This window comes from Pteropus medius, unplaced genomic scaffold (assembly GCF_902729225.1).
Source record: "Pteropus medius unplaced genomic scaffold, Ma_sr-lr_union100, whole genome shotgun sequence".
Lineage (NCBI taxonomy): Eukaryota > Metazoa > Chordata > Mammalia > Chiroptera > Pteropodidae > Pteropus > Pteropus medius.
In genome coordinates, this window is record NW_024352787.1 from 26,287,181 (window position 1) to 26,303,049 (window position 15,869).

At 36.5% G+C, this 15,869-nt stretch overlaps 1 protein-coding gene and 1 pseudogene across 4 annotated transcripts in view; one reads left to right on the forward strand and one right to left on the reverse strand.

Annotated features, from left to right (window-relative positions):
• Nucleotides 1–15,074, forward strand: part of GTF2IRD2B (GTF2I repeat domain containing 2B) — a 51,056-nt gene extending 35,982 nt beyond the window's left edge. For 2 of the 4 annotated variants that reach the window (XM_039849095.1, XM_039849096.1), the window contains 7 exons: nucleotides 2,916–2,972; nucleotides 5,315–5,377; nucleotides 9,412–9,489; nucleotides 10,378–10,461; nucleotides 10,953–11,136; nucleotides 11,486–11,514; nucleotides 13,252–15,074. In XM_039849095.1, coding sequence (XP_039705029.1) covers nucleotides 2,916–2,972; nucleotides 5,315–5,377; nucleotides 9,412–9,489; nucleotides 10,378–10,461; nucleotides 10,953–11,136; nucleotides 11,486–11,514; nucleotides 13,252–14,855 — 2,099 coding nt within the window. In that variant the 3' untranslated portion in view covers nucleotides 14,856–15,074. The other 2 variants (XM_039849098.1, XM_039849097.1) reach the window with 2 other exon arrangements.
• On the reverse strand, nucleotides 12,195–12,313 carry LOC120592003 (uncharacterized; annotated as a pseudogene).
• Nucleotides 15,075–15,869: the final 795 nt, after the last annotated feature.

Sequence of the window (15,869 nt, forward strand, 5' to 3'; positions counted from 1 at the left end):
GATATATACCGCCCCCCTACCCCCACACTTTCTTGAAAAATAATTGCAGAATTGGTAAATGAACAAAAAGTTAACTATGTTAGACTGTGGGCCCTCTTACAACAACCTGTTGGTTGTGAGTTTCCAACATGAAATATGCAAGTTTTCCTTTAAGACTTCATTTGCTCAGATTTCAGTCATGAGAATGGGAATTAAAGCCCCATGATGTTAGTCAGCACACACCTGGAAAACGATAATGTGACAAGTTTGTGTTTTGTCCCTCATTGGAAGAAACGCTTTACAGCAGACTCTAAAGTCCCATGTCTGCCCTTCACAATGAGGAAAAATATATAAGAAAAGCATAAAAGAAATGCTTTTGAGTTTTATTTGTTGTTGCTGTCACACAGACATTGATTAATAATTTTATAGTGTAGTTAGAATTATTGATAATAAAAACCAAAATTTATCAGCATTCCAATTTTTACCTAGCCAAATAACATATGTGCTGAATTCTTCACCTCTTTTTTTTTTAACTTAAGAGAATTTTGAGAAATAAAACATAAGGCTTTGAAAAAGAAGTCATAAGACATCTTCAATATTGCAGCCCCTAATGTAACAATGCATCTCAACAGTAACCACCAGTGGCTATTAAAACCATTCATAAAATGTTGATGAGACTTTATCACAAATGTATCAGGCTGATAGGTCCCAACTCACTGGTCCAGTTTTAACCTCACAAAGAGAGAGGTAACCAACACAACGGGATCCAGTAGGAAGTACGCTTTTGGGATTCTTGCCCCACAAAATCAAACCAAAGTCTGATCCAGCCTCTAGACCCAACCACCAATTTGCAAGACACGTAGGGGTACGGAACACATAGAAACAACAGCACAAGGACACAGGCAATAAAGTCCAGAAGGAGAGAACTCAACTACACAGTTATGCTGGTTTCTTCATCAAATAATAGCAATTTTTAAAAAAATGAAGACAAACCTATTTTGTAGTAAAAGGGATGTAAAAGGCATTTCAACCAAATGCAATGTGAGGGCTTCATTGGGATCCTGATTTGAGCAAATCAACTGCAAAAAGACATTTACTGCTCCCCATGGAATACCAAAAATGACTGGTAAATGGGGAGGGATGCTGAAATTAGAAAGTCATCATTTTGTAACCATTATGAAATAAGATTGGATCAAGAAGGAATCATCAGTGGATGCTAAATCTAGAGGAGAATTTAGAAAAGGAGTGGAATATTTATGTGATCTTTAGTTTCTCCCCACAGGTTGCTTGTTAGTTACAAGAGAGAGGGAAGAAAACAGTAATTATACAGTGGAGCAATCAAATAACACCGAGATCAGAGGATTAAAATTCATATCACCAGACAGGGACAGATAGACTCTGTCTTAGTCCAGAATAGCATAGTTCGGGTTGGGGGTCCTGGGAGTGGATTATAAACAAAAGAAATTTATTTCTCACAGTTCCGAAGGCTGGGAAGTCCAAATCAGGGTGCTGGCACATCCGGTGTCTGGTGAGAGCCCACTTCCTGATTCATAAACAGTTATCTCACTGTGTCCTCCCATGGTGGAAGGGACCAGGAAGCTCTTTGGGGTCTCTTTTATAATGGCACTGATCCCATTCATGAGGGCTCCACCCTCATAACCTAATTACCTCCCAAAGGCCCCACCTCCGCATACCATTCATTACACTGGAGGTTAAGATCTCAATATAGGAATTTGTGGACGACACAAACATTCAGTCTCTAGCAGACATCATATGCCTCCAGATGTGATATACCCTGAGAAGGACACACTATCTTCTAGGCAATATTCTGGCTGAAAATGGAAAATCTGAATCATAGCATAAAGAAACATCAAATTCAAAATAAGGACCATTCTGCTGGGGGTGGCGGAGATTCTATTCTTAAAAAATAGAAATGCCATAAAAATGGAAATGCCACAGACTATGGAACTGTTCCAGATTAAAGATGACTAAACAGACTTGACAACAAAAAACAATACCAGACCCCAAACTGGATCCTATACTTAAAGGAGAAGAGCTATAAAGGACATTTGGGGCAACTGACAAGATTGGAATACAGATGTTAAAATAAATAAAAGTATTGTTTCAATGTTAAATTCTGTGATTTTTATAACTGCTGTGATAACTGCTGGTGAGAGAGTATCCCTATTAGGAGATAAAGGGACACGATGTATGTAATTTTCTCTTGAATGGTACAGGAAAAATACAAAGTATGTATATATACATCTCTATAGATAGATTAAGGCAGGGGAGAAAGATTACAAATGGTAAAGGGAATGGTAAAATGTTAACATGTTTTCTGTGTAAAAGGTATATGGATCTTCTTGTACTGTTTTATTTTTGCAACTTCTTTGTAAGATTAAAATTACTTCAAGATAAAGTTTTTTTAGAAAAAGACATGAGACAATTGAAGAAATTTGAACGATGACTAGATATGAGATGATGATGAAGAATAATTGTTAATTTGGGGGGTCATCATGATATTGGAGTGGCACTGGAGGAAGAGAGCTGTTAAATCTTACTGGTACCTGCTCAGTATTTGCACATCGAATTCTACCATATCTAGGATTTACTTTAAACAACCAGTGAGGTGTGGTGAGTGAGCACAAAGGAACAGGGTCACACAAATCGATGACTGTGGGCACCCGCAGATGGGCACATGGCTTTATTATACCATCTCTCTACTTTTGTATGTTTGAAAATTTTCCAAAGTACAAAGAAAATAACAAAGAAAAAATATAAAGAAAGGAACATTTGTGCAAATTTTACTTCAAGGAGTCGAAGTATTTCATGTATATTTCCATGTGTGTCTTGAATTGTTTGCATTGTTTTAAATGATTTCTTTTTTTAAAATTTGTATTTCTACCTTTTTTATTTATTGTTTACTTTCCTTTCAGAAAGCCATCATTCTTCTGCAATCAGGGAAGTAATAGAAATGGAATCACCAATGGAAGGTTAGAAAAATGAGGCATTTTATTATTTTTAGTTTACAGTATTCTACGGAGAACACACTGAAACACATGCGTATGAAAATAGAGACGGGACTTCCTGGTGTGTTTTCTTAGAACACTAGCTGAGTTCTGGTCCTAAGATGTTGTAATGTTAAGAACTATCACTTTCTTACTTTCCTGATCTGGGAGTGATTCTACTTAAAGCCTCTGGATGTAGAAATGACAAGAAAACTTGGCACCGGTGCCGCATGTCACTTTATTTCATTGTGTCTTCTTGATGGGCATGACAAAATTCTTTTGAACAGAGTCAAAAAGTATTTAAGGAAATTCTTGAATTAGAAGTAAAATTTGATAATACTTCCCTCCATTCATTTATAAATCCAGACCATCATGTTTAACCCCTGAACCCCTAACATGGTTTATACATGTCCATGGTAACAATAGAGGAAACTTCCTCACCAAACCAAGAGGAATGGGACAACTTGGTCAGTTTACAGGCAAGATGACCTTGCTTTTAGGAATTGTGTGTGTATCTTAGTACCAAAATGATTTGTATTTTTCTCTAAATCAAAAGTGTTCTCCAGGAAACTGATTTGCAATTATTTTTAATGGCTTCTTCAATTTGGAGGCATCTGGAGTACTTAATTTTGGGGGACAGTTCCAACGGCCCCCTGAGCAATTTGTCCAATTCTCTGACTTAAAAGAATCTGATAAATTTTGCCAGAGAACATAATACAATAGAGTTCGGTCTTAGAATTATTTATTCACTCATAAAGTTTGTTATTTTGAATTTATTTGCTTTAAACCAAGAAGACAAGTTGACTTGGTCACTATTTAACATCTAAGTTATATATTTTACTATATATTATTTAATTATTTTAATGTATATTATTTTATTATATATTATTTTTCTAAATTATATATTTTTTTTCATTGTGGCCAAGGAAAAAAAAACACATAACATAAAATTTACCATCCTAACCATTGTTAAGTGTGAAGTTCAGTACTGGCTGAGTATTGAGTGTTAAGTATATTCAGATCATTGTGAAACAGATTCTCAGAACTTTTTCATCTTGCAAATCTATCCCCATTAAACAGCTCCTTTTCCTGACCCCCACAATCCCATTCTACTTTCTGCTGTATGAATTTGACTACTCTCTGTGTCTCAGATAAGTAAGATCATGTAGTATTTGTCTGTGACTGCTTATTTCATTGGGCATAATGCCTCAGGATTCATCCATGTTGTAGCATGTGACAGGAGTCTTTATTTTTTTTTTTTGTTTATATCTTTCTTTTCTTTTTCTTCAGTGCAATCTCTGACCTTCTCTGGATGTTGGGGAGGACAGTTATTTTTAATTTAGTTGAAATCTGTTTCTCCCTTATATTTTACTTCCCTTTATAAAACCTGTTAAGATATTATTTGGTCATTTTTTTTTTTAATGGTTAGATAGTATTTAAATAGAACAAAACCCACGTAGCAAACAATTGTAGAATGATGCTGAGTGAGAGTTAGAAAAGATTTCATTGGATGTTGGCCTTTGAATTATTTTATTTCCAAAGAGATTTTTATTATCACACTGTAGCGGGAAGCCCATTTATGATAGAGGTAAGTTAGTTTGATATTTTTTTACTTTCTATTTTTAAATAATCATAGATTCACAAGAAGCTGCAAGAATAGCACAGAGAGGTCCTGTGTACCTTCACTCATTTTTTCCTAAAGGTTACATCTTACATAACAATAGTATAATGTCAAAACAGCTAAATTAATTTTGAGTTCTAGTCTTTCTTCCTTTATGAACAATTAATATAAGTTTTGCTAAATCTTCCTGAAATGAACCAGAGTTAAATGAGATAATCTAGCCAGGCTTTTATCTATATAAGTCATAATTCTTGTCCACCAGAAAACTTGATCGTGCTTCCATGTAATAATAGATTGTGAATACCTGGGGGCTTCTGGTAGGATAAGATGGGAACTATTAATCAAAGAAAACGGCTTCTTTTTATCCTAGTAATTCCTGATGACAACAAGAAAACACTATGACCACATGAATTCCATTAGCTCAAATAGAAGGATATTCTGTGTTCATTAATGTGGGTAACTCCATATTATTTGATAATATCTGAAAGTTTCTTATCTCTCCTTATCACTTATATAAGATTATCCTTTATTACCCTATTATCCCTTTTAAAATTAAAATTACTTTATACTTAAACCTTTACATTTATTAAGTATGAAATGTATGTAAAATACCAAGATAAACAACTTTTTCGGTATAGGAGCAGTCAGATGTTGGAACATGAGAATACATAATAATGAATGTCATTTTAGAAATTTTTTTTTCAAGATTCTACTCAGCTTGTGCCTTCAGAAACAAGTGAGGAACCTGAAGCTGAGGTGAAAACTGAAGGTTAGTTTCCAAAAGCCTCATTCCATTCACACTGCTAAGTATAGTTTTTATTTCTTCCTAAAGGATTATTGTGGGAAAAAAATTGAAATCGATGTTTGTGTATGTAGGACCAGAGCAGCCCATGTTCCCATCAAGTACCCAGTGCCCTAAGCATTTTAGACAACAAATTAGGACATGCAGATTAGCACTGGGCCACTGTGAGACCAAACTGTACTCTCTCCAAGGGAGGAACAAATGCAGGGCGGGGAAGGGAAAAGGTAGAAAAGGACTAGTTCACTCAGAAACACATTCTCTTTTCTAGAGTGTGATAGAGTTCAAAAATGACAACCAATCAGGCCCGGAATCCGTGAACTCAGTTTAAGTGCAAGTATTTAAAGGAAGTGAAGTTCCTTTAAAAATATTTATTTTTTATGATCCACTACATAAGATTATTGTATTTTAAAATACTTAAAAACTGACAATCTGTTTGGTTTTTTGTTTGTATGTTTGTTTAAAAATTACATCCAATGGTTATGAACGTATCCTAAGGGGATTCTTTACAATTGAAAGTTTTTTTTAACATTTTTGATTTTTCTTAGAAATGATGAGACCATTTATTCTGGAATTTGCGAATTTTAAGCCCTAAATGTTAAAAGAATGTACCTATTTTATTTCATCGTGATTCATTTAATTATCTGCTAAAAAATATTTTTATCTCTGCTGCTGGAATATAAGCAGATCCATAGTGGCTTCCTAATATGAGAAGTTCTTTTATTTTACGTATTTAATAATGTTATGAGATCTCAGAATTAATGTCATTAGGTAGATAATTCTATCCTAACATTTAATGAAATCTCACTCATTTGAACAGATGTGATTTTGAATTAGTAAACTCTGAATTATAAAATAGCTTTAAATAATTGCAGGCTTATCTTTTTACATTGAAAAAATGATTTAACAAGAAGATCGTAGTATTTGGATAATAGTGTATAAACTATACAAATGACACTTTTAAAATAAACATTTATTCCCTCGAAGTTGCATTTACTTTTTTTTCTGAGTGAATCCTTTTTACTTAGAGATAATATTACTTCACTTGAAATATCACAGTGTCTGAACTGGTTTTGCCGTGACTGGGGGAATTTTCAGATTGAATGTTCCCATCCCAATTTGATTTTTATGTTGTACTTCATTTATTTGAATTCTAAAATTTCATCAAGTTGATTGTTTTAGGGTGGTAGAACTTTTCTCATTATTTTTTATAACAGAGAAAAAGTGGGTACAAAGTGCCCAACAGTTAAAAAAATGGATCATGGTAATCCATCTGGAAAAATAAATGCTCAGTACATTCAGTGAGAAACAAAACTATCTCACTCAAGACAAGTTACACACAAAACAGAGAGGGACCAAAAAAAATCACAATTTACAGTAGGATCTCAATTTTGTTTAGAAAAATTATTACATAGAAAGGAAAAATAAGAAAATATATTTAAAAAAAGAAACTATACCAATAGTATTAGAATTATGCAGGATTTTACTTTTCTTCCTTTCACTTTCACTGTTTCTTTAATTCTCCACAATAAGTGTATATTAAGCACGAAGGTGAAAATTTCAAGTATCGATTGGGCCTGTGTAAATGGACAGCTTTCCGTCATGCTTTAGCCCTAACCACTTTACTGGAAATTATGTACAATGCTCTCAGGGTGACTGAGCACTGAGGAGATGCTTCCTGTCCTAGGATAATGTTCCTGACCCACAAATGGATTTTCCATTAGTGAGGATGGATTTGTGCTGATTCATCTGTACTTGACGTCAATGGGGCCTGAGTAGGTTTATAGATGATAAAACATGATATTTACATGGCCTAGTTTGAGAGTCATCATAGGACGTCAGTGTGGCATCAGATTCCACTGTTCTGAGCTATATGGTGAGATTTATTTTTCTCCTTAAAATTCCACGAAAGGAAACGCTAAAAGTACATTTTAAAAATTTTGAGGTGAAATTGACATAACATAAAATTAACCGTTTTTAGAGTGAACAGTTCAGCGGCATTTAGTACATAACAGGGTGTTGTACAACCACCACCACCTATATCTGGTTCCAAAACATTTTCATCTCCCCAAAAGCAACCCCATACCCACTAGGCAGTTCCTCCCCATTCCCCGCTCCCACTCCACTAGCCCGTGGCAACCAGCGATTTCCTTTCTGTCTCTATCAAGTCACCTGTTCTACATATTTCGTACAGATGGAATTATTCAGTATGTGACCTTTTGTGTCTGGCTTCTTTCACTTAAAATCTTCAAGGTTCATCCATGTTACAGCATATGTCAAAACTCCCTTTCTTTTTAAGACTGAATAATATTCCATTCTGTGTATAAATCACAATTTATCCATTCTTTCATTGATAGACATTTGGGTTGTTTCTTAAAGTACTTTTAACACTATGAAGAGAAGAATCCCACATTGGAATCAAAGTCCAGCAATGATTTGAATGCCAGAAATGTCCTCCAAAGTAGCCCCTAGACTGTACTGCTGTCCTGTGGGGTGTCACAATTGTACAGCAAGTGCAAGCCGAATCATCCTTTTGTTCCGGATAGCAGTTGTTTTGTTCTGGATAGCAGTTGCCACAGAAAAATTAGGCATAAATTATTTGGTAAATAATTTAGCCACTAATAAGCGTGCATCTAGCAAAGGACCAAAACTTTTGGAAGTCCTTCTGTGGGAGTATTCTTGTCCTTCATCTGACAAGGATTATTATGATGGCTCATGGACTATGAGCCAGATGAGCAGTTTCAAACTGACTTATAAGGTAATTGAGCAGTCAACTCAAAAAGAATCATTGTTTATGTAAGTGTATTTTAGAGGAGTTAAGACTTGGACCTATTAGGGAAAATCCCATCCATTTACTTGAAATGTGCAGGGCAATTAAAATGAATTAACTTCCAGTTTATGCATTGATCATAATTGGATTTTGATCAGTTTTTAAATTGTGCTTCGTGTGTTTTGTGACAGATTTTTATATTTTGAAGAGTCAGTTTTAGTGGTAAAACATTACCAGTTCATCAAAACACAATGCCTCATCTTCTGACACTGTCTCTCTGTTGGTTCTGATGACCTGAATTTGGTTCTGGGTTTTGGAGGCTCAATGATGTTAAGTTCCCTGAATGATTTTTCTTGTTTCAAGGTAGTGATGGAACCTCACAGTACTTTCAGTAATCCCTTAGTGTTGAACCTGACTGTTAAGAATCAGACTTTCAGGATTTATTAGATTTATCAGAAAAAGGAGTAATTTTAAGGACAAGAGCAGCAAATTTTCTCACTTTTTCTCCAAAAATTTTGTGTCTGAAGCATCATGAAACTGCAGAAAAACCCAAGGGCTTTTGTTGCTGAAGTGGCTCCTGGGCGTTTGAGATTCTGATGTGTCTCTCTGAGGTCTTGCTCTTCAGATGCAGAATCTCAAATGCCCAGATGGTTCATCATTCACACAACACATGAACTGAGCTGTGAGTTCCTGGGAAAGGACTAGACAGGCTCATTCACATTTCTCAGCCTCCAACTTAAGTGAATGTTGTGTTTATCATTTGACAAAAAAAAAAAAAAAAGTGATAACATTAACTCTGCTTTTACTATTTAACCCTGTCTGAGACTTGCTGTGACTCTGTTAAATCACTGTTAATAAGATGTCTGTCTGCTACTTAAAGGTCCTCTTGGACACATTTATATGTCTGATTTCCTTTTTTCCTCCCTCTAAACTGAGAAAATAACTAAGGAAGTATGCTTTTAAGCACCCTCCTTTTAAAATATAATTAGACTGACTGAAGTATTGGGGCTATGAAATAAATAAAAGTAATTGTGCCCTTTCCCCTTTTACATCATTAAATTGCAGAGAGACTCAAATATCAATTAATTCCAAGCCACCTTGTTACTCTACAGCTCAGTGTTCTCTGGTTTTAAAAAAATCATTGTGGGCTTCTGATCAAAGTGGCACTTTGACATTTTTAGAGGAGAATTGGCCAAATTTCCTGTAAGTTCTAAATTTTAATTTCTGTTTTAAGGAAACACAAATTCATCCAGTATTACAAGTTCAGCAGCAGGTGTTGAAGATCTTAACATCGTCCAGGTGACAATTCCAGGTACGGAAGTTTATCTGGCTTTATCATAATTTATATTATGTTTTTTATTTTGTTATGTTTTAACCATTTTACAACATGGGTTAGTCTCTTGGAGTTATTTTCTGCTTAGTTCACCCTATCAACTAAGGAATGACAATTCAGGAATATAAAATATGCTTCAGATTGCCACACACCAAATATCTTGCTTATGTCGAACATTGTTAATCAGGTATATCGCTTCTCCCAGCCATGCCCTGGCATTACCTGGAAAATATACCTCAGGGCAGGCACTAGCTGCCATTGAATTGGAGCTGGCCAAGATTACTTGATGGCCTCTGCCCATCAAGTAATCATCTTTTCTGAATAAGTATATGTAAAATATGTCTGGAGAGATACAATAGAATCTAATAACATAATTCTTCCAGAGAAAAAAACTGAGAGCTGTGATAGACGTTTCACTATGCACTATTTTATGCCTCTTGAACTTTGAACCACATAGTTGCTTTAGTTGTTCAAAATAGAATTAAAATTTTAAGTATTAAAAAACATTCTCTTCTAATCTCAATACATCTTATTCCTTTTACATGTCATATTGCATTGGCTAGGATTTCTATTATTATGTTGAAGAGTAGTGGTGAAAGTGGAGTTCCTTGTCTTGCATGATATTGAAAATGTTCCCAAAAGTAGTTGTGGTATGTTTACATAAAGTTATAATCAGGAAAATTATCTACCATGTGTGATGGCTTCCATCTACAAATTTCCAAAATGCTTAATTTTTGCTAAAACTAAACTGAATAATAAGCCACATAAAGTGCTTTTTCATATGCTAACAGGCATTTCCTCCAATAGCTTTCTTTGGGGCAAATACATTAATAACCCTAGTTTTCTTATTTGTTTAATTATTTTTAGATAATGAGAAGGAAAGATTATCAAGCATAGAAAAGATAAAACAACTAAGAGAACAAGTCAATGACCTCTTTAGCCGAAAATTTGGTAAGTTTTATTTCTTTTTAATTGAATACTTTATCTAGGAAACTGATCTTTCTGTGAAGGAGCTTTGATCAAGATTAGTGTGTATTTTTACTGAAGAGCTTATACATGGAAGAACTAATTACAATAGTAATGATAATAATAATAATAATAGCTATCTTTGATTTACTGAGTTTTACCATGGTCGAGCATTGTTTTTAGTGCTCAACACGTGACTAATAATTTAATACTCACAAAAACCTTTTTTGGTACATACCATGATAATCCCTATTTAATAGAGAACGAAACTGAGTCTGCTATACGACCCATTGCCAATTTCAAAATCAATAAAATTTTTCATACACCATAGTAACACTGTAAGAAATCAAAGCTGATCACCAAGTGTTGTCATTTGATGTGAATGATTTTAAAATCTTGACATTAAAGATAAAGCGTGGTTTGAGAAAAGCAAATGACAAAAGCAACTGGTTTTTTGCTGTTTTGTCTCATCACAGGTGAAGCCATTGGAGTAGATTTCCCTGTGAAAGTCCCCTACAGGAAAATCACATTCAACCCTGGCTGTGTGGTCATCGATGGCATGCCCCCAGGGGTGGTATTCAAAGCCCCTGGTTACCTAGAAATCAGTTCCATGAGAAGGATTTTGGATGCTGCAGAATTTATCAAATTCACAGTCATTAGGTAAGTGAGAGTTTCCCTCTTGGTCATGAGCATGATTCTGCAGATCATAACTTGCCTTGATAAGTGGATAAGCAGTGGCAGAGGGATTTTTTACCCCAGGAGGCGGGTGGTGGGTCCCTGCAGTCAGTTGCTGTGCCAAGTTGTCTCTCACACTCATTTTATCATATTCTACATCTGCAAGCTATGTGACCCTGTTCCTGTTTCTTGGTCATCATGAGTAGCCTCTCAGTTTTCTCTCCCATTGTGCCCAACATAAAGTTGACTCTCACAGAAGTTTGTCAAATGGAACTAAATGGACAAGAGAGGAAAATGAGTGTTGTTGTATTCACCAGTGTCTCTTTCTCTTCAGACCACTTCCAGGCCTTGAGCTTAGCAATGGTGAGTATTTGGGTGGTGAGAAAATCATTCCAGCACCCGCTGTTCAGTGTGAAGTGTTTTAGCAGACACTCACCACTGCGTCCTTGCTTCTTGAGCCTTAGAGCAAAGCATGCTGCTCTTTATATGCATTTTATTTTTCCTGCTTGTTACAAGGTCTTTTAATTATCTTTCTTGAGTTTTATTAGCCAGACATTTTTTCTCCTATCAGTTTGATGGAGCTTGCTCCACATCAGACTGTGTGTGACTTGTGACGTAGCACACTCTTATCCGAGAACCTTTAATGGTAGGGGCTCATATCATAATACTGAACTACTTCACCTCAGTTGGTAGATAGTGCCTGCCTGGCCACCCCAGCCCCACCCCTGGGGGCCCCCACCCCCAAACTCCCATAGTTCAGAACCAAAAGGGGTACCACCTGGCACAGCTTGGACTCCCAGAACTACCCTACCCCATCCCCAGTGCTGAGGGCAACATCTGTTCTGGTAGAGCAATGCCCCAGCCACTCTGCTGGTTAAATATTTTGAATGTTTTGGAGTCCTGAATGTCTTGAATGTCCCTGGAGTCCTTGCAAGCAAGTCAGTATTCTGTAGGGTGGGTAAGGCAGAAGATGTAGAGATGTTCTCAAGAGCTTGAGTCACTTAAGGAACCTCCTCATTTTTTTTTTTTTTTTTTTTTTTTTACATCTACAGCACCTGGTCTTCCTAGGTGATCTCCCATCCAAATACTAACCAGGCCCGACCCTGCTTAGCTTCTGAGATCAGACGGGATCGGGTGTGTTCAAGGTGGCATGGCAGTAGACAGGAACCTCCTCATTTAAAGTTTGGAAACTAAAGTATTCTTTTCAAATGCTCAGTTATTAGTCCTAAACTTATGTGGTGGCGAACTGGTTTTTCACATTTTTAATAGCTTTATTGAGGCATGATTTACATGCCAGAAAATTCACTTGTGTAGAATGTACACAATTCAGTGGTTTTTAGTAAATTTATGGAGTTGTGCAACTGTCACCACAATCTAATATTAGAATATTTCCATCACTCCCAAAAAGATTCCTCCTACCCATTTTCAGTCATTTCCTGTTCCCACCCCCAGCCCCAGGCAACCACTAAATTGACTTTCTGTCCTGCTTACATTTTCTTAAAGTGAATTATTATGTCTGTGTTCTCTCAAAGAAAAGCTTACCTGCATCATGGCCAGGTTCTTTAAACTTAAAACAAGTAAGTTTTTTGCGGTTCTGTGGCTATCACCAATGTCTTTTGTGACTCACAGCAAGTAAATCATATACCTGTGTTCATTTTCTTTTCTGATTTCGATATTTTCTTGAGAATCAAATGAAAAAAATATGTTAAAATGCAAATATATTTTTAAATCATTCCTGTTTAAACCGGATGTGGCAAACAGAGCCACTAAAGATGTCTTTTGTTTGGCTCACATACATTTTTAAAATGGGAAGTAGTAACCAACATTAAATAGCCAGGGACTTTTTCATGAAAATCGATTTCCAGGTTTTCTTCAGAAATCTGAAGATCTGGCCCCAGTGGACCCATGTTCCCTCTGGTAGCAGTTTGCTGGAGCTGAGTGTCAGCCGCCTCTCTCTACAGGAGCAGGTTACTCTCCAGCTAACCAGGCCCCCAGCCACTTTATCGCTCCTGTTTATCATTGTCCTTTTGCTGCTGCTTTTCGAATAGTAGAGTTAAGAGAAAAATGAAATATTTCTTGTCTCCATGTTTCTATCAAAAGTGGGAAAAAGAAAGATAGACCAAGAGGGCCGTGTATTTCAAGAAAAGTGGGAGAGAGCATATTTCTTCGTGGAAGTGCAGAATATTCCTACATGTTTAATATGCAAACAGAGCATGTCCGTGTCAAAAGAATACAACTTAAGACGCCATTATCAGACCAACCACAGTAAGCACTATGACCAGTACACTGAGAAGGTGCGTGACGAGAAGCTTCATGAGCTGAAAAAAGGACTCAGAAAGTATCTCTTAGGGTCATCAGAAATCGTGTGTCCTGAGCAAAAACAAGTGTTTTCAAATGAGAGTCCCAAGGAAAATGCTGCCATTCAGCCTGTAGAAGATGTGGCTGGGAACTTATGGGAGAAATTACGTGAAAAAATCAAATCATTTGTGGCATATTCTATTGCAATTGATGAGATCACAGATATAAATAATACCAGCCAGTTAGCCATATTCATCCGTGGTGTCGATGAGAATTTTGATGTATCAGAAGAACTTTTGGATACAGTGCCCATGACAGGTACAAAATCTGGAAATGAGATATTTTTGCGTGTCGAGAAGAGTCTTAAGAAGTTTAATATTGACTGGTCAAAATTAGTAAGCGTGGCCTCAACTGGCACCCCTGCCATGGTAGATGCGAACGATGGACTTGTTACAAAACTTAAGTCCAAGGTGGCAATGGTTTGCAAGGGCTCGGATCTGAAGTCCGTTTGCTGCATTATTCACCCAGAATCACTTTGCGCTCAAAAGTTAAAGATGGACCACGTCATGAATGTGGTAGTTAACTCTGTGAACTGGATATGCTCCCGTGGACTGAACCACAGCGAGTTCACAACTTTGCTTTACGAACTGGACAGCCAGTATGGCAGCCTTCTGTACTACACAGAGATCAAGTGGCTCAGTCGTGGGCTGGTGCTGAAGAGATTTTTTGAATCATTGGAAGAAATTGATTCCTTTATGTCATCCAGAGGAAAGCCCTTGCCTCAACTGAGCTCTCAAGACTGGATCAAAGACTTGGCCTTCCTGGTCGATATGACGATGCATTTGAACACTTTGAACATATCTCTTCAAGGGCATTCACAAATCATTACACAAATGTATGACTTGATTCGAGCGTTTCTGGCAAAACTGTGCCTTTGGGAAACTCATTTAGCAAGGAATAATCTGGCCCACTTTCCCACACTGAAATCGGTTTCCAGAAATGAAAGCGATGGCCTGAACTACATTCCCAAAATCGTGGAATTAAAGACTGAATTCCAGAAAAGGTTGTCCGATTTCAAACTCTATGAAAGTGAACTGACCGTGTTTAGCTCCCCTTTCTCCATGAAAATCGAAAGCGTGCATGAAGCATTGCAGATGGAGGTTATTGATCTGCAGTGTAACACAGTACTGAAAACCAAATACGACAAGGTGGGAATACCGGAATTCTATAAATACCTCTGGAGTAGCTACCCAAGATATAAAAACCACTGTGCAAAGATTCTCTCCATGTTTGGGAGTACCTACATTTGTGAACAGCTGTTTTCCATTATGAAACTGAGTAAAACGAAATACTGCTCCCAGTTAAAGGCCTCACAGTGGGACTCCGTACTCCACATCGCCACATGATGAAGAACACGCTCCCGGCAACACCCTTGGGATGTAAGACTAGAATCATCTAGGCCCAAGGGATTGTGAGATGGGAAAATGAATTATGAACTACTTCTGTTTTTTCAGTTTTTCCCACTATGACTTGGAAATGTAATTTCCAGTATCATACCTACTTGTATGCCATTTTATGCTTCCGTATAGTTCAGTAAAAATCAAGAAAGTTTTCTTGTATTTCTAGTAGTTGACTTCTTTTATGCCTGGCCTTTGTCACTCACTCACATACTCACCTGACCTCTGTAGGCACTGGGGCTGGCATCTCGAGGCTTAAATCAATCAACAGAGAACAGAGAGAGACAGAGGTGTGTATTCATTAAGGGCACATACACACACACATTTATCTTTCCCCCCCACCTTCACATGGTGTTTCTTGTGATCTAACATAATTCTAAGTAAGGAGTCAGTTGGAGACATTATCACAGGCAATAGTGCTCCTGTTATCAGCCTCTGCCTCCACATGAACCCAGAAATATAGGGCTTAAAATAGAAAACCCCAAAACAAATAACATTTGCCTCGAAAAGGCAAACAAAGTTAAGGTTTGGAGGTTGTCTTTTTCTTTTAACTTTATTTTGAAATTCAAATTTACAGGAGAATTGCAGCAATAAAAATCGTATGAAGAACACTGAATGTGCCTTTTAGACAGATTTTCATATTGTAACATTTTACCTCTATGTTTTATCATGTTTGCTTTCTCTCCCCCACCCTTTTCGTGTGCATGTGTGTGTACAACATTGCCTATAAGTGTATAAATGAATGTCTAAGTATCTATAATGTTTACATAAATATATGCGCAAAATTTTTTTCTGAACTATTTAAAGGAAAGTTACATACATCATTTACACCTAAATACTTTAGGGAGTATTTTCTAAGAATAGGGCTATTCTCTTGCATTACCATAATTTAGTTACCAACTCAGACATTGATGCAATACTCTTATCTAGTCTACCATTCATACTCCAGTTTTGTCAGTTGAC